The sequence below is a fragment of the Meles meles genome, chromosome 20, assembly GCF_922984935.1.
Source record: "Meles meles chromosome 20, mMelMel3.1 paternal haplotype, whole genome shotgun sequence".
Taxonomy (NCBI): domain Eukaryota; kingdom Metazoa; phylum Chordata; class Mammalia; order Carnivora; family Mustelidae; genus Meles; species Meles meles.
The window spans coordinates 16,969,818-16,994,384 of NC_060085.1; the positions used below are offsets into that span (position 1 = coordinate 16,969,818).

Below are 24,567 nucleotides of genomic sequence, written 5' to 3' on the forward strand. Positions count from 1 at the left end.
AGAAGAGGAAACTGCTTCCCAGAGTTGGGGGGCAGGGAACATGGCAAGCAGTGGCACAGGGAAGCCCTTCAGGGAAGGCTCCCCTTGAGATGACAGACAAGCCTCTCGGGGCTGGGGAGGCTCTGAAGGGTTCTGGCCCCGGTCAAGAAGAAAGAGCACTTCCATGGCGTAAAACTCAAGAGCATCTTCATTGAACAACTTAAAAACCAGTGGCTCTGGGACCCTCCCCCACGGGCTCTCTGTCCCGTTGTCACGTGCTCCCTGGGTCTGCATGGCTCCTGAGGGCAGACGGCGGAGGAAGAAGGGGCCTCTGGGAGTGCCTGCCCCAGAGACACTGCTCACAGGAGCCACAGGGAGCCCAAGGACACCAGCAGAATGTAGGCCGTGAGGGCGACTGGGCTCAGGACAGCAGGGCCAGCCCTGTTGATGAACATCATGTTGGTGATCTGCTTCTTGATCCAGTAGGTGAAGTGGGAGGTGCTGGTGTAGATGCTCAGGAGGCGGGGCTGGTTGCAGCTGGGACTCCAGCTCACCACCCCTATCTGGATCCAGGTGTTGTTCACCTGGCAGACCAGGGAGCTGCCAGAATTATCCTGTGGAGCGGAGGAGGGGAGGCATGAGGGAGGCAGCTCGAGGACTTCACTGCGGGCGCTCTGGAAATTCACACCTTCTTAAACCAGATCCTGAGTGCGAGCTGCCTTGGGCTTGTGTCATCCCTGCTAATGAGACATGGCTGGGAACCTGCTCTGTGACACGGGAGCTCTGCCCTGGGGTCCCAGCTCAGGGTCACACTGGCCTCCCTCTTCATTCTCCTGCTAACTCTTGACCAGAACCTCCGCCCAACCCCCGTCCCCACCTCTGTCCTCCCTTAAATTCTGGCGGGCCTCCAAGGTGCCACCCTTGACTACCTTCTTTCCCCCACGCCTGCTTGCAGAGTGACTATTTGAAATGCAAACCAGCCCCCTCTTTTTGTGTAAGGCAGGTGCAAGTATAAGAATAATGTTAATAACAACAAGCATCAAAAACTCGTAGCTGTTATGTCTGCTGAGGGCAGGTTTATGATTTTTTTTAAACTTCCTCTATGCTCTTCTGTATTGTTGAAAAGTTTTATAAATCAGAAAAAGAGCTGTCTCTGTATATTTATATACATATATATATTTAATGTAACTCAAACCAAGATTTAAAAAACATAACCTAATTAAGAATGCACAAGACAGGGGCGTCTGGGTGGCTCAGTGGGTTAAAGCCTCTGCCTTCAGCTCAGGTCAAGATCCCAGGGTCCTGGGATCGAGCGCCACATCGGGCTCTCTGCTCCGCGGGGAGCCTGCTTCCTCCTCTCTCTCTGCCTGCCTCTCTGCCTAGTTGTGATTTCTCTCTGTCAAATAAATAAAAAAAAAATTAAAAAAAAAGAATGCACAAGACAGTTAAGGAAAAAAAATAATAAAACTATACCTAAGAATTAAAAGAAGACTGACAATCGGGTAAATATATATTTTGATTCTTAGGTGAGATGGCTGAGAACAACATAAAAATACCAATGCTCGACGTTTGACTTTCTGCAGTATGCAAGGCCAGATACCCTGCCTGATCTTGCTTGCTGTAGATGATTAAATATGTATGATGTTAAAAAGTTCTCATTTTAAATGCACAGATGAGCTGGCAAGAAAATAAAGATTCCTCAGAGTCCAAAACCCAAGGGAGGGCTAAAACCCAAAGAGGTCAGCAAAGCCCACATGGCTTTGGTCCCAAGACTATTTGCCAAACCCGGTGAAACTGAGCTTCCGTTTCCACAGTGTTCCTCACTGGTGCCAGAGATAAAAGGCAAAACCCAGGGCCTGTGCAAGGAGGGGAGCCCAAGGCAAAACCTCCTCCAAAAAAGGACCACGCCCTCTGAGGACGGAGAAACTAGGAACAGCTGCCCCTCGTGTGAACTTGCAATTGGAATTCACACTATGTGGGTGATTCCAAAAACCCAACCAAGGATGTTGTTCAAAGTGGTCCTGGGTTCATCATGTGCCCAGAGAATTCTCACAGAGGACACCCTAAGGAATATTTCCTCACTCTTTAAAGCATCATCCCACACCTGGGGAAGTGGAGATACCATGAGCAAGTGCCAGCCAGCAGAAAAAATAATAATAATAATAATAAGAGCATAATTAGAGCCTTCTTGGCTTGAGACTCAGGGATTATTACCCAGGGAAGGTTCAGTGTTTCGGAAATGCAGCACTATTTCATAGGCTTGGGAGGGAGGCTATGGGTGTTGGCTGTGTTATTCTCTATTCTCCATATATGTTCTATAAATATGCTTTTGTCTCTTCAGTAGAAAGCAAAAACTATTTTAAAAGATAACAGTGTCAATCCTCCTTACGTCAATCTCTAAAGTTCAAACAATTCCAAATAAAATGTCAGATGGATTTTTTTTCAAGACCTTGATGATCTGATTCTAAAATTGATATTGTAGGGTAAGAGTCCATGGATTCTATGACAGGTCTGAGAAAGAAGAGCAAATGGGAGAGTCAAGCTGGGGGCAGATTTGACCCACCAGAGTTAGATGTATTTCAAATCTGTAATTACAGAAACTGTGGTACTGGCATAAAAATAGGAAAACAGACCAGTCATGCATTGGAGAGCCAACCCAATGCCGGCACGTGAGAAGATGTAGCAGAAAGCTCTGGGAAAGGAGATCTCTGTGGTAATGGTGGGAAACTGATGAAGAAAAATGAAGTTGGATCCTACCTAACAAAACTCTAGAGGAATTAAAACTCTCAATGTGAAAAGTTAAAGGCTCATTAAAAACATGTAGGCCGGGGCCCCTGGGTGGCTCGGTGGGTTAAGGCCTCTGCCTTCAGCTCAGGTCATGATCTCAGGGTCCTGGGATTGAGCCCCACATCGGGCTCTCTGATCAACATGGAGCCTGATTCCCTTCCTCTCTCTCTGCCTGCCTCTCTGTCTACTTGTGATCTCTGTCTGTCAAGTAAATGAATAAAAATCTTTAAAAAAAAAAAAAACCATGTAGGCCATGACTTACCTTGAGATGAAGCCCATGTTTTAAAATAAGATTCAAAGCCCACAAATTGCAGAGGGGAGATGTGTTGGGCTTAATTACATCGAAATTATGACTATTCAGTGAAGGACACTGAATCTCATTGAAGACAGATGATGAATTAAGATAGGGCATTTACTCTGTTTAAAACCAGGGAGAGGTCAATATTTAATATATTGTAAGGATACCCTGAACGTTAACAAGCAGAGAAAGAGAATTGAGAGACTGGGGAAGCTGGCAGAGTAGGAGAATCCTGGGCTCACCTCGTCCCATGGATAAACCTAGATATCACCCACATCAGAGTAAATAAACCAGAAAATGACCCAAAGACTGGCAGAGCAAACTCACCACAGCTAAATACAGAGAAGAAGCCACACTGAAGAGGGTAGAAAGGGTCAAATCTAGTCAGGAGCCAAACTGACCTATAAGACTGTCTGTGGGAGGGAGGATGCCACAGGTGGAGGGAGGAGAGAGGAGTCCCTCAGGCACAGGGGATCCCCTCTGCGCAGACAAATGTCCCTATCATTTGGCTTTGAAAACCAGAGGGACCTAACTTTGTGAGTTCTTACAATCCATGGAGCTTAACACCAGGAACTTTAAAAAAATCAATGGCTCAGCTCTGAGAGAGCCAGAGGGTCATAGGAAGTTGAGCCCCTGTTCTTAAAGAGTTAGCATAACAAACAGCCATGGAGATGCAACATAGAAGCAGCAGTTTAAAAAACACCTAGCGTATATGAGAAGGAGATTTATTTACTAATCCCAGAGTGTGTGCTGGAGGGGCAGGGATTTGGGGGAGGTTTCTCCAGGAACAAAAGGACCAGCAGGTGCATTTCTCACCCCCACCTTTCCAGCCTAGATACATGGACACTGGCAGGAATCAGCCCCTTGAGAACCCTCTCCATCTAGTTTGCTAAGAGTGCATCCTCATCCCACTCCTCCATCTGAGCTGGCCTCAGCGGAGTTTTCCCAGGCAGCTGCAGGTCATCTTCCTGCAGTGGGCCACCACAGACCTTGGCACTGTGCAACCTGCACCACATTCTCCTGCAGACTCACCCATTCTGACACACTCTTGGCAGGAGACCACCCAAAGCAGTGCCACCAACTTGGCAGGGTGCAACCAGGCCCAACAGGGGCCAGCACCACTCCAAAGTGACCCTTGCTCTGGGGAGAGGGGAAGATAACCACACATACCAGTCCAGCTGTACCCCCCAGCAGTGGCCTGGGGGCAGACATCATGACTGACTATAGGCCCCACCCACCAGTGAAAGCTTTCAGGGGACAACACCTAAAAAGAGCATCCTACAGTTCAATGCTACTACAGTTCTTTCAAATACCTGGTCTGACTCAACTCAAGCCCATGGCAGCCCCAGACTGACCCAGTAACAATATATGTACCAAATCCTGCCCATAGCAGGTGAAGAGAGCCATTGCGGATGACCTGACTGGAGGCAAACATGGCTCAACCACAATAGAGGGTGCACACAACACACATAGGAGACACCCCTGAAGTGCCAGGTTCTGGTGAACCGGGAACATTGTACTGAGGGCACTACAAAACCTCTTCTTCAGAAATCTCCTATTTGCAATAGCAGGAGATGTAGCTGACTTCCCTAACACATAGAAACAGACAAAGAGTTAGACAAAAGGAGACAGAGGAATATGTCCCAAGCAAAAGAACAGGACAAAAATCACAGCAAGAGAGCTAAACAAAATGGAGATAATATATTCAAAGTAATGGTCATAATAAAGCACCTGGGTGACTCAGTTTTTTGAGCACCAACTCTGGATTTCAGCTCCAGTCATGATCTCAAGGTCATGGGTTTGAGACTGTGTCAGTCTCTGTGCTCAACAGGGCAGTAGGGAGTCCATTGGAGATTCTTTCCCTCTGCCTCACTCTTTCTGCCCCCCCACCCAACCCATTCATGTGCTTGTTCTCGCTCTCTCGCTCTCTCTTTCAATAAATAAATAAATCTTAAAAAAAATAATAATAAAGGAATGGTCATAAAGATACTCACTGGATTTGAGAAAAGAATGGAGGATCCCAGTGAGTCCCTCAGCAAAGAGATAGAAGAGATAGAAAACATAAAAAATAACCAGAGATAAAGAAGTCAATAACTGAAATGAAAAATACACTAGATGGAATTAATAGTATATTAGAGGAAGCAGAAAAATGGGTCAGTGGCCTGGAGGACAGAAAAATGGAAAGCAACTAAGCTGAACAGGAGAGAGAAAAATAATAATAATAATAAAATAGATTAAGGGAACTCAGTGACACCATTAAGTGTAAATAACTTTCACATTATAGGAATCTGAGAAGGAGAAGAGAAAAAAGGAGGGACAGAAAATATATTTGAAAAAATAATAGCTGAAAACCTCTCTAACTGGGGAAGGAAACAAAGATCCACATCTAGGAGGCATGAAGAGCTCCTAATAAGATCAACTCAAGGAGGTCCACACCAAGACACATAGTAATTAAAATGGCAAAAAGTAGTGAAAAAAAGAAAATGTTAAAAGCAGCAACAGAAAAGAAAACAGTTATACACAAAGGAAACCCCATAAAGCTATTAGCTGATTTTTCAGCAGAAACTTTGAAGACCTATATATTGATATATTCAAAGTGCTGAAAGGAAAAAAAAAATCTACAACCAATAATATTCTATCTAGTAAGTCTACCATTCAGAATAAAAGGAGATATAAAGAACTTCCCAAACAAACAAAAGTTAAGGAATTCATGACCACTAAACATGCTCTACAAGAAATACTAAAGGTGACATTTTGGTGGAAAGGAAAGACCATAAGCAGGAGTAAGAAAAGTAGGAAGTACAAAAGCAGTAAAATAACTCTATCTTTAAAATTAATCCAAGGACTCACAAAATAAAAAGATGTAAAGTTTGACACCATGTATCTAAAACATTAGGTAGGGTAGAGAGGAGTAAATAATGGGTCCAAACTTAAGTGACCACCAACTTAATAGATACTGCTATATGCAGAAGATGTTACATACAAATCTGAAGGTAACCACAAATAAAAAAACTGATGGCAAAAAATAAAGAGAAAGGAATCCAAGTGTACCACTAAAGAAAGCCAGCAAATTGTGAGACAGCAAGAGAAGAAAGGAACAGAAGAGAACTACAGAAACAACCATAAAACAAGTAACAAAATGGCAATGAGTACATAACTCTCAATAATGACTTTGAATGTAAATGAAGTAAATGCTGCAATCAAAAGACATACAGTGAAGAAACAGACAAAAAAGCAAGAATCAGGGGCCCCTAGGTGGCTCAGTGTGTTAAAGCCTCTGTCTTCGGCTCAGGTTATGATCCCTGGGTCCTGGGATTGAGCCCCGCGTTGGGGGTCTCTGCTCAGCAGGGAGCCTGCTTCCTTCCCTCTCTCTCTGCCTGCCTCTCTGCCTACTTGTGATCTCTATCAAATAAATAAATAAAATCTTTGAATTAAAAAAAAGCAAGAATCATCTATATGCTGCCTACAGAAGACTACTTTCAGATATATAAAGACACATGCAGATTGAAAGTGAGGGGATGGAGAAGCACTGATCATGCAAATGGAATTGAAAAGGAAGCTGGGGTAGAAAGAGGGTTAAGGGAGACTCTAGAGTGCCCACCCCAGTCTCCAGATCCCTGACAGTTTGGCAAGGTGGAGACCCCATTCCCAGGAGACCAAAGGAGGGCGAAGTGGTAGGGCTTGACAAGATTTAAATCAAATCAATTTAAATCTAGACTTCTAATCAGACAGTGCATGTAATAATTAAAAGTGACTGCCCAGAGTGACATTTGAGGGAGGGAAGAAACTTTGACATAGGGCATGTTGGATTGAGTGTGTGTACAGAGACTTGAAAGAATAAAGCCATTTAGTGTGGATTCTCTAACAAATTGAAACTCCTCAACAAACAAATACAGGAGGGAATGAGTAGCACAATGTCATTTATGCACGTGAAAATACACATACAGCAACACTATGCATTTTTCTTTTTTTTATTTTTATTTATTTATTTATTTATTTATTTATTTATTTATTTGACAGAGAGAGATCACAAGTAGGCAGAGAGGCAGGCAGAGAGAGAGGAGGAAGCAGGCTCCCTGTGGAGCAGAGAGCCCGATGTGGGGCTTGATCCCAGGACCCTGAGATCATGACCTGAGCCGAAGGCAGCGGCTTAATCCACTGAGCCACCCAGGCGCCCCAACACTATGCATTTTTCAAAGATACAGGCATCTTTAAAGATATGTAATAAACAGATTTAAGTAGGTGCCTTTGCAGGAGAGAATATGGATGATGAAGGGGAAAATCAGTGATAATCCAGCTAATGATGATAATGTGAGGAGCCTTACCTGAGAGAGAAGATTAACTGGACTCCAGGGGCCCAGATAATCCAGCTAATGATGATAATGTGAGGAGACTTACCTGAGAGAGAAGATTAACTGGACTCCAGGGGCCCAGAGGAAAACAGAATTCAGAGACAATAGTGTGGAGAGAGAAAGATCTCAAATGTGGACCTTTTCTTACCATAGTGAAATAAAACCAGAGCCCATAACAAAATGTGAACTATCCTAACAAAGGAAAATAAATTAACTTTCAAAAATGTTAAAGTAAAAACAGAATTAAAATCTATAATTATTATGTAGAGCGATAAGAAAACCACATGTGGCTAAGCCCATGGCATATGGGCCTGAATTGCACATTGAGGAGTCTTGGTCTAAATATTTTCCTCAAACCAAGAGAGAATGAAAATAATTTATTCATTATTGTTCTCAGTTATGTATTAGCTCACATTCAGCTCAAGACACTTGAAAAGGAATTAATAAAGGCAAAAAAAGGGATAATCCATGCATTAGAAAGCAGAAAATCATCACCTTGAGAAATGAAATCAATAGTTTGTTCTTAAAAAAACAACAGAATAGATAAGCACCTTGTAAATCTTGCCAAGAAAAACGGAAAGGGAGAAAATGCAAATACATCATGGTGTGAGTAGAAAAGAGGCAAGAACCGCATCCTGGGAAAATACACTTCTTCAGAATCTGAAGAATGTTTGTAACCTCCTCTTTGTGGATTTAAGTTTTGGATGAAATGAGTAATTTCTAAGAAAATGCAAATCACATAAGTTCAATAACCACGGGCAAAACAACTTAAAATTGTGCCCACAACCTACCCCTCAAAGGAAAACAGGCCCACGTCGTTTCATAGGCAACTTCTATCCAGCATTCAAGGAGCAAATCTTTTATGTTGTTTCAAATGTTCCAGAACATGGGTTAACATTTTTCAAGTGAAGCCTAGTCTTGATTCTTTGTCTTGATACAGGGGGTGCCCTCCTCAGCATGCCTTAAAAAGGAGCCCAGCCTCATTGGAGGAAGAAAACAAAATGCAAAGGCCAGGTCGGTCATGCTGCATGGATGGCTGTCCCAGGACATTTCCTTCCCAGGCCGGTACCTTTCCTGGGCCCTGCACCCACATCGCCCTGTGCCTGGCCCAGGGCCCAGCATGGGCTGTCTGTTGAATGAATAAACAAATTAAACATGTTCTTAAAAAAGGATATTATAAATCTGAATCTGACAGATGAGTGAAGCAGAAGGACACGGTGAGCAGGGAAAGACATCCTGGCGAGCAGGCTAGACGGACATGAGGAGTCTGCTCTCGGGGCTGACTCGGCAATTTGATCAGAGTGAGGAGTCATCCTGAGAGCTGCAGAAAATATGTCTTATGAAGCAAGGCATTCAGTCCTGGAATAAAATGCTAGAGCAGATCAGGAAGGAACGTCTCTTTCCCTGATAGATGATATGCCGCATTAACATCGTGCTTTGTGATGAATTATGGGGAGAACATCCGTGAAGGCCAGCAACAAGATAAGGCCGAGCTACAAATTCCAGGTTGTTTGGGGGAGACAGGCCCAAGGGAATGAAAAAACCAAACATCGTGAAAAGCAAAGAGGTAAAATCATTACTAATTACAGCTCCTGGGATTGTAGGCCTGCACAGCCCGAGAGAGTCAACTAAAAATTCTTGGATATAACAGAAGAGTTCAGCTCACTCTTTTCAACAAGAGGATGAGCCTGGGGGAAGGAAATAAAGAAAGTGAAAATGAAGGAAGGTCTTGTCCTGCTGAGGAAGAAGCTGTAGATGCTGATGGACTCTATTTTGTTAATTCAAGGCTAAATATGTGTGTGGGAAATATAAAGTGGCCAGTAGCAGCATGAAGTTGAGACATGACAGCTTCTAAACTATTATAGCAGAAAAATAGAGTGGAAAAAAAAATCAACCTAAAACACAAGGAGGGGGAACAAAAAGAAACATTCTTCTTGGTAAATGAATTAAAGGTTATGCTCCCAGATAAGCTGACAAAAACAGCATCCAGCTTTATGACATTTAACAAGAGACACACTCGGGGCGCCTGGGTCGCTCAGTCATTAAGCATCTGCCTTCAGCTCAGGTCATGACCCCAGGGTCCTGGGATCGAGCCCCATGTCGGACTCCCTGCTTGGTGGATAGCCTGCTTCTCCCTCTGCCTCTGCCCCTCTTCGTGCCCTCGTGCTCACTTGCTCTCGCTCTATCTCAAATAAAATCTTTCAAAAAAAGAAAGAGAAACACGCCTCAAAACAAAATGGTGCCATATCTCCTGGAAGACAGAGCCATGGAATATAGTTCTTGCACTGCAGTAGACAAGAAAAATCAGAAGTCTACCCACTGGAAAGGAGTTAAAGTGATCACTGCAGATGATTTGTCTCTGGACCTGCGAAATTAAAGAGAATCAACTAGGTCCAGAAAGAATGCTTGTTACACACACACACACACACACGCACGCACACACACACACGCACAAACCAAATATATAATTCAAGCAGAAAATATAATGAAAGAAAACATACTGCTCACAAGAGCTATAAATCATGTAGGCATATTCTTAAGCAGGAGCATGCAGTAACTATGCGGAGGAAACCGTAAATTCCTTGCTCTAGACAGAAAGAAATCAAACAAAATAGCCTATTTTCCTTAAGTTAATCTATTAATTTCCACCAAAATCGCCAAAGTGATTTTCTTTTTGACATTCTACTGAGATTGTTCAGTTGGAATGAACATGGGAGAACAGCCAGGCAAATTCTTTAAAAGGAAAATGATGAAGGAGGACTTGTCTGACCACATACCAAAAAAAAAAAAAAAAGGAATTAAAAAGCTACAATAATTTAAGAAGAGTGGAGTTGGCAGAGGAGTGAGACTGCAAGAGTCAGAGACAGACCAAAATAAGATGGGAATGCGGAATATGATAAAGGGGGCATTTCTTTTTTTTTTTTTTTTTAAGATTTTATTTTTAGGTAGGCTCTATGCCCAACATGGGGCTTGAACTCACAACCCCAAGATCAAGAGGCACCTGCTCCACTGACTGAGCCAGCCAGGCAGCCCCTAAAGGGACCATTTCTAATTCATTGCCCAAAAAAAATTAAGTATTCAATAAAAGATTATTTACATAGCTGGCTATATTTGGAGGAAAATAATAGATTCCTTCTCTCAAACTTCCTGATGGATCGAAATTAAAATATTTAAAGAAAAGAATTAAGAACATGTATGAGTGAATAATTTTTTAATCTTAGAGTGGGAAAGGTACTTCTAGGCACAGCACAAAAATCACTATCATCAAGGGAAATAATGACAAATCAAATTTTTAAATAACTCTTTGGAAAAAAGTCCACCGAAAAAAAGGCAAATGATGGACAAACAGTGTAAAATATTGTAAGGCATTTTATAAAGGGTTAAAACTTCCAGCTCCCAAAGCTTTAAATAACTTTTTATTTTGAAGTAGTTTGAGACTCACAAAGAAGTTACAAGTATGTTTTTATCCAGATTTACTAATTGTTAATATTTTACCATATTTGTTTTATATACTCTCTCTCTGTGTATGTATGTGTGTTTATATAAAAAGTATACATATTTATAAACCATTTTAAATTACACTGAAAAAGACATGATGTTCCTTCACCGATAATAAGTACAGCATATAATATTCAGAGTTTTTACAAATCAATAAAAACAAAAGTAGCTTAATAGGAAATCAGGAGCAAAGGACCAAGAAAAGTGTTAATGGTCCACTGAACAACTCAGTCATCTTAGTCTGGACTCCTTCTGTTCTTTTACAATTTTTTTTTTTTAAAGATTTTATTTATTTATTAGAGAGAGAGAGAGAGCAAGCACAGGCAGAGGCAGAGGGCAAAGCAGGCTCCCTGCCAAACAAGGAGCCCGATGTGGGACTCGATCCCAGGACGCTGGGATCATGACCTGAGCCGAAGGCAGCCGCTTAACCAACTGAGCCACCCAGGTGTCCCAATTTATTTAGAAGTTGAGTTCTTTCCCTGACCCTGGGTAAGAGCCTTGGGCAGAACCAGAAGGCTTTGCTCACTGTGATTAATGTAATCATAGTCGCTGTGATGACACAGTCACATAAACATACCTCAATTCAGAAATCAGAATATCCATTCCCACACAACAGTCACGACGCCACACTTACCTGAAAGTAAAACTTCTCCCCACTGCTGTCTAGGGCTTTTAGCAAGCAGGAGGCCTGGAAAGGAGGAAGCCAGGTCTGCTTTGCCATTCCTTCCCTTTAGCAACCCTTCCAACCCCATCTTACTAACCAGTTTTCTAAACCTTCCAAGGTTAAAGCAGGAGAGTGAGGAGGCAAGGGAACCAGCTCATCCCCCAGACACTTCCTGCTCTCTGGATCTTGGGGAGATTGATATCCGACTACCCCTGAAAGGGCCAGCACCATACTCTGAGTGGTCTTGTTGAAACCCCTCCCAGGAGATCTGACTGTGGGACAGGCACCCACCCTCATCCCCTTCCCTTAGAGGGGGCAGAGTGAGTGAGCAGGAGCAGCTCTTTCCTGGGAGATTCTCCTCATAAAATCGCCTCCCACTCTACCACCTTGATCCTTCGATACACACACACTGTGGAACGTCAGTCACGTTCCACATACACAGTTTCTGATACACGGTGTATTTTGATGACCTCATTGAAACCTCCTACTTAATAGTCTGTTGCACAAGCAATTTACAAAATTGCCTGATTTCCTGAAATTAAAACAGAAAAAAAAGTTTTAGTCTACCAGAGGAACAAAAGTTAAAATAAAAATGATGCCTAATTCTGGTGATGACATAGAGAAAATACTGTTGGTGTTGATATAAATCGATCAAATATTTGAGAAAGCTAATTTGTCAATATTTTTTAAAATTTTAAATGTGCATACAACTGATCTTGTAATTGCACTTTAAAAATTTATTTAGAGAAATATTTGAACAAATATGCAAAGATCTATGAATAAAGATTTTTACTCTGGCGTGGTAGAAAAATGAGTTAATATGTCTATCAAAAGGAGAATGATTATATAGATTCTGACATAACAATATGAGAGAATTGTTGTTCAGTATTTAGGAAGAAAGGACTGTATTTATATAGACAGTCTGATATAGCTCAAGATCTATTTCAAGTAAAAGTTAAAAATTTGGAGAATAAAATTATAATACAGTCTTTCATTAAAGATAAAAACTAGGAAGAGACCCTAAAACTTTTTTAGAGGTTCATATATGAATAGAAAGAAAGTGTTAAGGGTAGAAACTAAAGAACTTAGAGCGGAAATTTCTAGGTAGTTTGATTATAGGAAAGTTTCGTTTCCCAATTTTTTTATTTATGTACTACCTTTTGAAGGAAATGCATGCATTTCCTTTCAAATCACACTATATATTTTTTAAAATAAGGTAGTCATAAAGGAATCACAATAGTACAAAATTTAAGAGATGAAACCACATTTAATTAAAAGATGATTTCATGGTTTTAAATACTTCAAACACAAAACTAGAAAGAGTAAATCTTTTTGCTCAAAAAGACAGGAAAAAAAAAATTGAGCCCAAGGGAAGCAGGAGAAAAATTAAGAGAAATAGAAAACAATGAGATAAATATTAAAAACTTAGCTATGTCCCAGGACACTAGGCAAGTTGCAACATATTCCATGTAATTGGTATTGTTGTATGTATTGTGTATGACCACGTGATGACTGGGTCGGAAATCATTAATGAAACAAACAAGCACACGTGTATTTGGGAATGGAAAAAAAAACACTTCTAAGTAAGTCATGGGTCAAAATAAAATAAGAATGGGAATTATAGAAAATACTTGAAACTAACTGTAAAAATGCTGCATATTAAAATATATGGCATTAAGCTAAAATAAGCAGTATTTAGAGGGAAATTTGTAGCCTTTTTTTTTTTTTAGATTTTATGTATTTATTTTACAGACATCACAATTAAGCAGAGCAGCAGGCAGAGTTTCAGGGGGGCGGAGGGTGGGAAGTAGGCTCCCCGCTGAGCAGAGAGCTCCATGCAGGGCTCAATCCCAGGACCCTGAGATCATGACCTGAGCCGAAGGCAGTGGCTTAACCCACTGAGCCACCCAGGCGCCCTGCCTTACACACCTTTATTAGAAAAGAAAAAAGCCCAAAAATACATTGGAGGTCTTCTTTTTCCACTCATGTATTGATGGACCTGTGGGCTGCTTCCATATCTTGGCTGTTGTAAATAATGCAATCAGTGTAGGGATGCATATATCTTTTCAAATTAGTGTTTTCATTCTCTTCAGGTAGATGCCCAGCAGTGGAATTATTGGATCATAGGGTGGTTCTACTTTTTAACTTTTTGAGGATATTCCACACTGTTTTCCACAGTGGCAGTACCGGTTTGCACTCCCACTAACACTGCAAGAGGGTTCCCCCTTTCTCCACATCCTCAAGGATGCTTGCTGTTTCTTGTGTTGTTAATTTTAGCCATTCGGACAGGCATGTGGTGATATCTCATTGAGGTTTTGATTTGCATTACCCTGATGATGAGTGATGAGCATCTTTTCATGGGTCTGTTGGCCATCTGTAGGTCTTCTTTGGAAGAAATGTCTTTTTAGGCCCTCTGCTCATTTTAATCAGATTGTTTGGGGGTTTTGTTGGTTTGGAGTCTCTTTTTATGTTGATGGTTTCTTTACATATCTTGGATAATTAACCCACTATTGGAAATAATCATTTGCAAATACCTTCTCCCATTTCATAAGTTGCCTTTTCATTTTGTTGATGGTTTTCTTTCCTGTGCAGAAGTTTTTAGTTTGGTGTAATCCCAGTTGCATTGTTTTTGTTTTGCTCTTGTTGGCCTTGCCTGAGGAGACAGATTCAAAAACATAATGCTAAGACTGATATGCAAGAGTTTATTGCCTGTTTTCTTTTAGGAGTTTTATGGTTTGGGGTCTTACATTTAGGTCTTTAATCCATCTTGAGTTCATTTTGTGTATGGTGTAAGAAAAGGGTCGAGTTTCACTCTTTTGCATGTAGCTGTTTGGTTTTCCCAACACTACTTACTGATGAGACAGTATTTTCCTCATGGTATATTCTTGCCTCCTTTGCCATAGATTAATTAACCATGTAAGCATGGGTTTGTTTGGGGGCTCTCTATTCTGTTCCACTGACCTGTGCCTATTTTTGTGCCAGTACCATACTATTTGATTATTCTAATTTTGTAGTATAGCTTGCAATCTGGGACTGTGATACCTCCAGCTTTGTTCTTCTTTCTCAAGTTTGTTTTGTCTATTCTGGGTCTTTAGTGGCTTTATACAAATTTTAGGATTTTTTTTTCTAGTTCTGTCAAAATTCCTGTTGGTATTAAGATAGGGATTGAACTGAATCTGTAGATTGAGTTGGGTAGTATGGACATTTTAATGATTAGTTCTTCCAAACCATGAGCATGGTTTTATCTTTCCATTTATTTGGGTTGTCTTCAATTTCTTTCATCAATGCAATGTCTTATAATTTTCAGAGTACAAGTCTTTTACCTCATTGGTTCAATCTATTCCTAGGTATTTTATTCTTTTTGATGGAATCATAAATGGAGTTGTTTTCCTAATATCTTTGTTACTTCATTATTAGTGTATAGAAATGTAACAGATTTTCTATATATTCATTTTGTATCCTGCAACTTTACTGAATTCCTTTATTCTGATAGTTTTTTGATGGAGTCTGTAGGGTTTTCTATATATAGTATATCATCTGCAAATAGAAACAGTTTTGCTTCTTCTTTACTAATTTGGATGCCTTTTATTCCTTTTGTTTGTCTGATTGGGTGACTAAAACTTCAGTACTAGGTTGAGTAAAAGTGGCAAGAGTGAACATCCTTGCCTAGTTCCTGACCTTAGAGAAAAAGCTTTCAGTTTTTCATCATGAGTATTATGTGCTGGCAGATTGTCATATATGGCCTCTATCATGTTGAGGTATCTTGCCTCGATACACATTTTGCTGAGAGTTTTTACTATGAATTGATGTTGAACTTTGCCAAATGCTTTTTCTACATCTAATGAGATGATCATATGATTTTTATCCTTTGGTTAATGTGGTGTATCATGTTGATTTGCAGATATTGAACCATCTTTGCATCCTGGAAAAAATCCCACTTGATCATGGTGAATGATTCTTTTAATGTATTGTTGAATTCAGTTTGTTAATATTCTGTTGACAATTTTTGCTTCGATGTTCATTAGAGACATTGGTCTATAATTTTCTTTTTGTGTACTGTCTTTGTCTGGTTTTAGTATCAGGGTAGCGCTGGCCTCATGGAATAAATTTGGAGCCATTCTTTCCTCTTCAATTTTTTGAAATAGTTTGAGAAGAATAGGTATTAACTCTTCTTTAAATGTTTGGTAGAATTCACCTGTGAAGTCATCTGGTCCTGGACTTTTATGTTTTGGGAGGTTTTTTTTGATTACTGATTCATTTTTCATTACTAGTGATCAACCTGTTCAAAATTTTGATTTCTTCCTGATTAATTCTTGGAAAATTATATGTTTCTAGGAATTTATATGTTTCTTCTAGGTTGTCCAATTTTTTAGTGTATTATTTTTCACAGTTGTCTCTTATAATTCTTTGTATTTCTGTGATGTTAGTTGAACTTCTCTTTCATTTCCGATTTTGTTTATTTGAGCCCTCTCTCATTTCCTTGATGAGCCTGCTAAAAGTTTATCAGTTTTATCTTTTCAACGAAACAGCTCTTAATTTCATTGATCTTTTCTATTGCTTTTTTAGTCTCTATTTTATTTATATCACTCTAATATTTATTATTTCCTTCTACTAACATTGGGATTTGTTCTTCTTTTTCTTGTTCCTTCAGATGTAAGGTAGATTGTCTGACATTTTGATTCTCAAGGTAGGCCTATATATTATAAACTTCTTTTTAGTCAAAGCATTGCCAGTTTTGTTTTTTGCTTTGTTTTGAAAAAACTAGTCATTACTTTCAATGTTATTTTATTGTTTATTTTGGTCTCTATTTTTATTTATTTCTGATTTTTCTTTGTTATTTCCTTCCTCTACTAAATTCTAGCTACAACTCTTCTTTTTCTAGCTCCTTGTGGTGTAATGTTATTTGAAATTTTTCTTAATATAAACACTTATAACATAAATTTCACTCTAACATCTGCTTTGCTGCATCTCATAGGTTTTAGAATAGTGTTTTCTTTATCTTTTTTTTTTTTTTACAAAATTTTATTTATTTGACAGACAGAGATCACAAGCAGGCAGAGAGGCAGGTAGAGAGAGAGGAGGAAGCAGGCTCCCTGCTGAGCAGAGAGCCTGATGTGGGGCTCGATCCCAGGACTCTGAGATCATGACCTGAGCCAAAGGCGGAGGCTTAACCCACTGAGCCACCCAGGTGCCCCTATCTTTTCTTTTGAGACATATTTTGACTTGCTTAAAAAAAAAATAAAGCCTATCAGAGGGGAGGTGGGGGGATGGGTGAAATAGGTGATGGGGAGTAAGAGTCCACTTACCATTATAAGCACTACATAATGATGCATAGATTTGCTGAATCACTATATTGTACACCTAAAACTAATGTAACACTGTATGTTAACTGTATTGGAATTAAAATTAAAAACAACAAATATTTTTAAAGAAGAACTGATTTTGCCTCATCTCAAAGATTTTGGTCCATTGCATTTCCATTCTCATTTGTCTCAAGTTATTTTTTTAATTTCCTCTTTGATTTCTTCATTGACCCATTGCTTATTTGGGAGTGTGTAGTTTAGCTTCCACATTTCCATTTTTTCCAGGGTTTTGGGGGTTTTTTTGGTGATTGATTTCTAGTTTCATACTGTTGTGGTCAGAAAAGATGCTTGATAGGATTTCAATCTTCTTAAATTCACTGAAATTTGTTTTGGGGGCCTAACATGTGATCTGTCCTGGAGAATGATCTATCCTGGAGAATGTGCACTTGTGCACATGAAAAGAGTGTGTATTCTGCAGTTTTTGGATGGGATGTTTTATATACATATGTATGTATAATATATATATTATATATATCACATATATATACACACACATACATATATATTATATATATAAAACATTCAGCAGCATACTATATTAAATATACTATATTAAAGTCCATCTGACCTAGTGGGTTGTTCAAAGGCACTATTTCCTTGCTAAACTACCCCATAATTGTTGTACCACTGTTAATTTCTTCTTTTACATCTGTTAATATTTGCTTTATGTATTTAGGTGCTCCTATATTGGGTGCATAGATATTTACAATTGTTATATCCTCTTGTTAGGTTCATCCCTTTGTCACTATGCAATCTCCTTCTTTATTACATTAGGGTTTTTTTTTAATCTCTTTTGTTTAATATAAGCATTGCTACCCCAGCTTTTTTTCATTTTTGCTTCAATTTGCATGGAATATCTTTTTCCATCCCTTCACTTTCAGGTTGTATGTATCTTTAGTTCTGAAGTGAGTCTCTTATAGGCAGCGTATAAATGGGTCTTGCTTTTTTTTTTTTAATCCATTCAGTTAAGTGGAGCACATTTAGTCCGTTTACATTTAAAGTAATTACTGATAGTTATATACTTACTGCCATTTTGTTAATTGTTATCTGTTGTTTTTATAGTTCTTCTCTGTTCCTTTCTTCTTCTCTTGTTCTCTTCTCTTGCGATTTGATGACTTTCTTTGGTGTTATGCTTGGATTCCTTTCTCTTTGTGTGTTTGGGGGGGGTTTATTATAGGCTTTTGACTTGTGTTTACCATTGAGGTTCATAACATCCTATTATATAACAATCTATTTTAGGTTAACATCACTTAAGTTTGAACATATTCTCAACACTACATTTTTATACCCTCATCACCTCCACATTTTATGTATATAATGTCCTTTTTTTTTTTTTTTTTTTTTTTTTTTTTTTGGCAATGGATGCCATTGGGACAAATGCAAGTCCACATGAGGAAATAAATAAAAATAGTTCTCTCTCAATCTTACACCATTCACAAAATGAATGCCTATGGATTTAAGACGTCAATGTGAACACCAAAATTTCCAAACTTTTAAGAAAAAAAATACGGGAAAATGTCTTTATGACCTCAGGAAAATGAAAGATTTCTTAAATAAGATGCAGAAAGCATGAACCAGAAAGAAAAACATGGATCTACATTTGACTACCACAAAACCTAAACTTGGGGCACTTGGGTGGCTCAGTGGGTTGAGCCTCTGCCTTCAGCCTGGGTCATGATCTCAGGGTCCTGGGATCAAGCCTCGCATCAGGCTCTCTGCTCAGTGGGGAGCCTGCTTCCTCCCCTCCCCTGTCTGCCTGCCTCTCTGCCTACTTGTGATCTCTCTCTCTGTCAAATGAATTAAAAAAAAAAAAAAACCCTAAACTGCTCTTTAGCAACAGACGGTGGGAACATAATGAAAAACCAGGACAAGATACCTGAAATATATACAATGAAGACAGAACCAGCATCCAAAATATAAAAATATAATAAAAAGAAAAAGGCAAACAATAGAAAATGTGCAAAGTAGCTGAAATAGTGATTTATAGAAGAAGAATCACGAATGGAGAACGAGCACAGGAAAAGATGTATCGCTGTACTAGGAACTGGGGACATGCCCACGGCAACCACAATGGTGTACTATCACTCTGTTTCTCACTTAACAGAATGGAAGACGTGTTATAGTCTGCCAGTACCAAGAATGTCGGCAACAAGAGGGAACAGCAGAATTCTCAAACGCTACTATAAGAATATGGATTCGTACAATCACTTTGGAAAACAATTCGGCAATAACTATTGAAGATGAAGGTATACACAGCCTATGCCCCACGAGTTCCCTGCAGGATACATCCCATCGAGAAATTCTGGAATGTGTAAATGGGGAGATGTGTGTGAGACTACCTAGCAGTGTGTGATATGAAAAGAACTGAAACCTGGGGCGCCTAGGTGACTAGGTCGGTTGAGCATCTGACTTGATTTTGGCTCAAGTCATGATCTCAGGGTCATGCGACGGAGCCCTGTGTTGGGCTCTACGCTCAGCAGGGAATCTGCTTGAGATTCTCTCCCTCTGCCCCTCCCCTGTTCCCTGTGCATGCACGTGCTCGTTTTTTCCCTCTCTCTCAAAAATAAATAAATACAATCTTTAAAATTTTTTTTAAAAGACCTGAGGTGCATTGCCAATTATTACCATTATTGGGGACAAATGCAAAAAATATTTTCTGCCCTATTTTACAGACTTGGAAACTGAAGACCAAGGAAAGGAGATTTTCATAAGGTCTTATAGTGCCCTGTGAAAAGGAAGACATGGCCCCCGAAAGCCCTCTCCCTGCCCTGGGCCACACACCCCGCACCTGACAAGAGTCCATGCCCCATTCTGAGCTGACACACAGCATGTCCTTCCCAATGAAGTCCTTCTTGTCCTTCAAGAAGAGGAACTGATACTGCTGATGGCAGGTTTCACTGCTTATGATCTTGACAGCCATCTCATGAAGACTGTAGGTGTTCTTTGGGGTTACTGAAGAGACAGAGAGAAAGAGAAAGAGAGATCCTTCCTTGTCATCCCTGCAACTGTCGGGCTCACCTACAACTTGAAGTTGCCCAGATTCACTAGGGTGGGAGGCAGGGCCTCCCATTTGTAAAGGCCCCATTCCCATGCCTGACTTTTGGGGGGGGGGACCACTGAGCTCATTAAAAAGACTGAAGCAAAATTATCTCCAGGGGCTCAGAGCAACACCCAGGCACTGAATGAGGACGAGGAGAGATTCCTGCAATAATTCAGGTTTCATGAGGGTGGAGGCTAAACTCTCACAGCTCCATGGCTACCCGGTAAGATGTCAAGACCCCAGAGCCCAAAGTGTGCCACCCCCTGGAAGGCAGGATCCCACAAACACTCCTCGATTCCAGGACCCGAGGATGGCACCCACAAAGGCCAGATCTCCAGGAATTATTGGGGCCTGGTGGTAATGAGTATGCATGAATGCTGCCCAAAGCCTTAATGCTTCCTGAGACCATGGCCCATATACCACTTGCAGACAGAGAACCCCATTAATAGCCAAAGATCAATTCCCTGCCATGTTGCAAGTTGTGGGCTTGGCACTGGATTTAACCCCACTTTGGCAACAGAGGTTCATGAAGGTTATGCACGTCTTTTACACAAGAGCCCTTTATGTATCTTCCTAGCAGCAGAGGTCAGGGTAATGTGCAGTGTGTGTGAGTTCTCAGGAATGTTTGCTGATGGAGGGAACAAGTGAATATAGGAATGAACAAAGAGACGTGCCTGGGTGGCTCATTCAGATGGGCATCCAACTCCTGATTTTGGCTCAGGTCATAGTCTCAGGGATCGTGGGATCGAGCCCCAGATTAGGCTCCGGGATGGTCATGGAGCTTGCTTGGGATTTTCTCTCTCCCTCTGCCTCACCCACCCCAACCCCAGCCCCCACTCACTCTCTGTTTCTCTGTCTCAAGTAGATGATAGATAGATAGATAGATAGATAGATAGATTAGATAGATAGATAGATAGATGATGATAGATAGATAGATAGATAGACTGATAAAATGAGCCCATGCTGGAGTTGTGTTCTGCAGAGGCCAGGGTCTTGGCCCCTCTGCCTGCCTTCACTCACCTCGAGTGCCTTTACGTCCCCACCCGATCACCCAGCACACGGTTCCGACAGATGGCTTGAATCTGTTGTTGGGAAGGCAGACGGGCTGGATGAGGGGGGACCAGGAGATGTGGTCCTTGAGCTTCAGGAGGGCAATGTCCTGGGATATGAGGTTGCGGAAATCCTCATGGATCACAATGCGGGTGAGCAGGAGCAGAGTGCTGTTGTCTGAGAGGTGCTGGACTCCCATACTCACAGAGTACATTTTGGGGTCCTTGGATCTGCAGGGCCAGGGGTAGGAGGCAGGTAGCCAGCAGTAAGGCCAAAAGTGGTTGGGGAGACACAGACTGAGCACAGCATAGCATCACCAGCCCCCAGATTTACCGCGGAGCTCCCCCCGAGGCCAGAAAGCAAATCCCCTGGGACCCGCTGGCCACTCTGACTGACCTGTGCAGGCAGTGTGCAGCCGTGAGGACCCACTGGTGGTGGATGAGGGAGCCGCTGCAGATGTACGCTCCCAGAAACAGGATGTTCACATGCCAAGGCCACTTGCCTACCTCCACCAGCTTCCCCTTCACCATCTTTCAGGCAGTGTTGGTATGACCGCAGGTCTGAAACCAGGGATCTAGGGAAGATGGTAAAAGGGGACTGTACCAGCCCAGAGCAGATTCTCAAGCGGCCCTCCCACTGCTGTGCACAGCAGACCATCGAGGCAGAGAGCACCACATTCTAGCCACCACACAGGTGGCCAAGGGAATCTCATACAGCCCTAAAAATGACACCCAAAGGCGCAGAGGAAGCAAATGCCCAGCCAGAAAGGACTGGACAGTGATGCTGCATCGTACAACTCCAGGGCCCGCCTTCACAGCCCCGCCCCAGGAGGTGTGCTCTGTGTGACCATGGGTGGAAGTGAGTAGTGATGCTTGTCAGTCCCCCCGTTGCCCCTTCCTGTCCCCAACAGGGAGGAGTGGGAGGAGAAGGAGCTGCATGGAACTGGTTCGGAGACTGAGATCTTGGACTGGACCGTCTTGCACTGGGATTTAATAACTGAACATCGTTGAGGACAGGAAAGGGAGAAATGCTACCGCAAAGGCTGGAGACCAAGAAGAAAGACAAATAAGGTTTTTTATGCATGTAGCCTGCTGTCACGTTTGGGCTGGCCAACAAGCTGTTAACACACAATCACGGATCAGAGGCAAAGCTAGACATGTGTTTACAGCCGTCAGAAGCTGGTGTGGTTCCAGAAAGTCTGTTTCCCTCAGTGTGCATGCCAAGCAGATCATCAGGGACTCAGAAGCAGTCACCAAGACTTGTCTTTGCCTAGGGAGGGTCCATGGTACTGGTGGAGGGGTTCATTAATAATCAGACAAGCCTAATAATCTATGGTGGTCCACATACTTGAGCAGAAACATCTAGTGAGCCCTGCCTCATAGAAATCCCCCCAAACCATTCAACCATGTCCCAGGGCTCCTGGTACAATGACATGCAGATGGCCGCTTCCCTTGCCACAGACTTCGATGGCTGGACACTTTTGCCCACAACAGGGCCTTCCACAGGGGTCCACAGGCACCCTCACGAGGCCCCACATCTCCGCGGACTTTTGTCTTGCCTTGTTCTCTCACTGTTCCGTTCTCGCTCGTGTCTCTGTCCAGTGGCTTGCTGTCCTATGTTCCATCTCCCCCCAGCAGGGAGCCACATTTCCAGCTCCTCTCATGTGCTATGGTGGCATTCTGGCTACCTTGTTTCAGAGGACAGCCTGCCCAACGGACACTCTCCCACTCCGGGAGGAAAGAGGAATTCCAGAAGCCTGCCCTTTCCTTCCTCACAAAGCTGTGGGTCCTGCGGAGCCAGGGTTCCGTACAATGACCTTCAGCACCTAAAAAGTGACTGACCTAGGGGCAGGCGTGGGCTCCGCATGCGTCCCCCAGGCTCACATCCATAACAACACCTACTCCAACCTTCTGCCTCAAAACCTCACACAGGAATTGCAGGATTCTGCCTGGAGAGGCCAGGCTCCCCCACATCCGGGGGGAGCCATGATGGATTGGCAGATCACCCTCCCCAGAGGCCCAGCATCACCAACCCACACACAGGGGACCCTCGGGGGCTCAAACGGACTCCACAGCAGACAACCTCTACCCTTCTTAGAGCCCGGAATTCATAGCACGCCCACTTACAAGCCGCACCTTGATGTCACAGCCCGTGCTCAACTGTGGCAACAGGAAAACGTGTCTTGGCTCGTTGACCTCTGTCTTTGTAAGGTCACACACCCCTACCCCACTCCCACATCATTGTAGGCACCGCAGTCAGCTCTGGGGGGGGCAGTGCCCACCCTCACTGCCCTAAAACATCCCTGATGTCCAGGGGCAGCCCCGAGTAGGACACACTCTCATTCACTCACTCTACAAGGCACTGGTCTGAGAAGGGGAGGCGCGCAGTGAGGGAAAAGGAGAGGTGAGGTCCCTGAGTTGGGGAACATGTCCCTACCCACAGACGCCACGCCGGCGTGTTTCCTGACATGCGGCCGAGCGGTCAGCCGGTGGGCGACCTGAGCCAGGGCCGCCACAGCCAGATCACACATGGCAGCTGAGAGGACTTCTGTCACACAGCGCCCCAAATATTTCACCCAGAAGCGTCTTCTGAGAACTGGTGTCGACTCTGGCTCCGCAAGTAGCGCAAGTCCCCTGGGCCTCAGTTTCCTCTCGTGAAGTGGGGGCAGTGTAAAGCCCAGCTCACGGGGGGCTGAGACCACGGGTCGGTAGCCTGAAGCCATCACTCACACCTCACACTGTCCTGGTTCTCCGAGATCGTGCCCCCCAAACAAGCTCATCTGGTCCGTGGCTGTTAGTTTGTTCCCCAATTTTTTTTAAGATTTTATTTATTTATTTATTTGTGTGTGAGAGAGAGAGAGCAAGAAGCAAGTGAGCACACAAGCAGGGAGAGCAGCAGGCAGAGGGAGAAGCAGGCTCCCTGCTGAACAGGGACCCTGATGCGGGATTCAATCCCAGGACTCTGGGATCATGAGCTGAGCCGTAGGCAGACGCTCAATCGACTGAGCCTCCCAGGCGCCCCTGTTCCCCAGGTTCTAACAAGGCACTTCCTTCTGGTCGTGATCACTCTGTGAACCAGAACTTCTGCAACACCCTCTGGGTCCCTAGGCTGCCACACCATGCAGGCTGGTGATGATGTGCCCATCAGGATATGGAGAAGTTGAGGCATGAGGACAGCACCGCCCTCCCCCGCCTCTCTCCCATGTCCTTAAAGCCTTACCGTCGAAATACAGGGTGTTCCCAACTCTGGCAGAGGCAAGTGGAGATGTGAGGTTCTGAAGATCTCCTGGCCCACACTCCATGGCTAGCAGGTGCCCAGCCTGCACTGGTCCCCAGTGGGACGTGGGGGGTGGGGGGTGGGGGGTGGGGCAGGGCATCTCCACTGTGTGAGAATTCTAGAACTATGGTTTGTTTATTCACGGTAGCGGGGAGTGGGCCTCTGCCGCAGGGTTGGGGTCTCCCCCAGCTGGGACAGAAGCAGGATCCTGAGAAGGAGAGTGTGTGGTCATGGTGAGGGCTGGCCTGCGTGATAATGGG

The 24,567-nt window shown here is 42.7% G+C and overlaps 1 protein-coding gene across 1 annotated transcript; it reads right to left on the reverse strand.

Moving 5' to 3' along the window:
• Window positions 1–338: 338 nt before the first annotated feature.
• On the reverse strand, window positions 339–24,332 carry LOC123932043 (putative serine protease 46). The gene is given in 5 exon segments (XM_045989674.1): window positions 339–593; window positions 19,730–19,893; window positions 21,002–21,261; window positions 21,428–21,605; window positions 24,251–24,332. Coding segments are annotated over 5 exon segments (939 nt in total).
• Window positions 24,333–24,567: the final 235 nt, after the last annotated feature.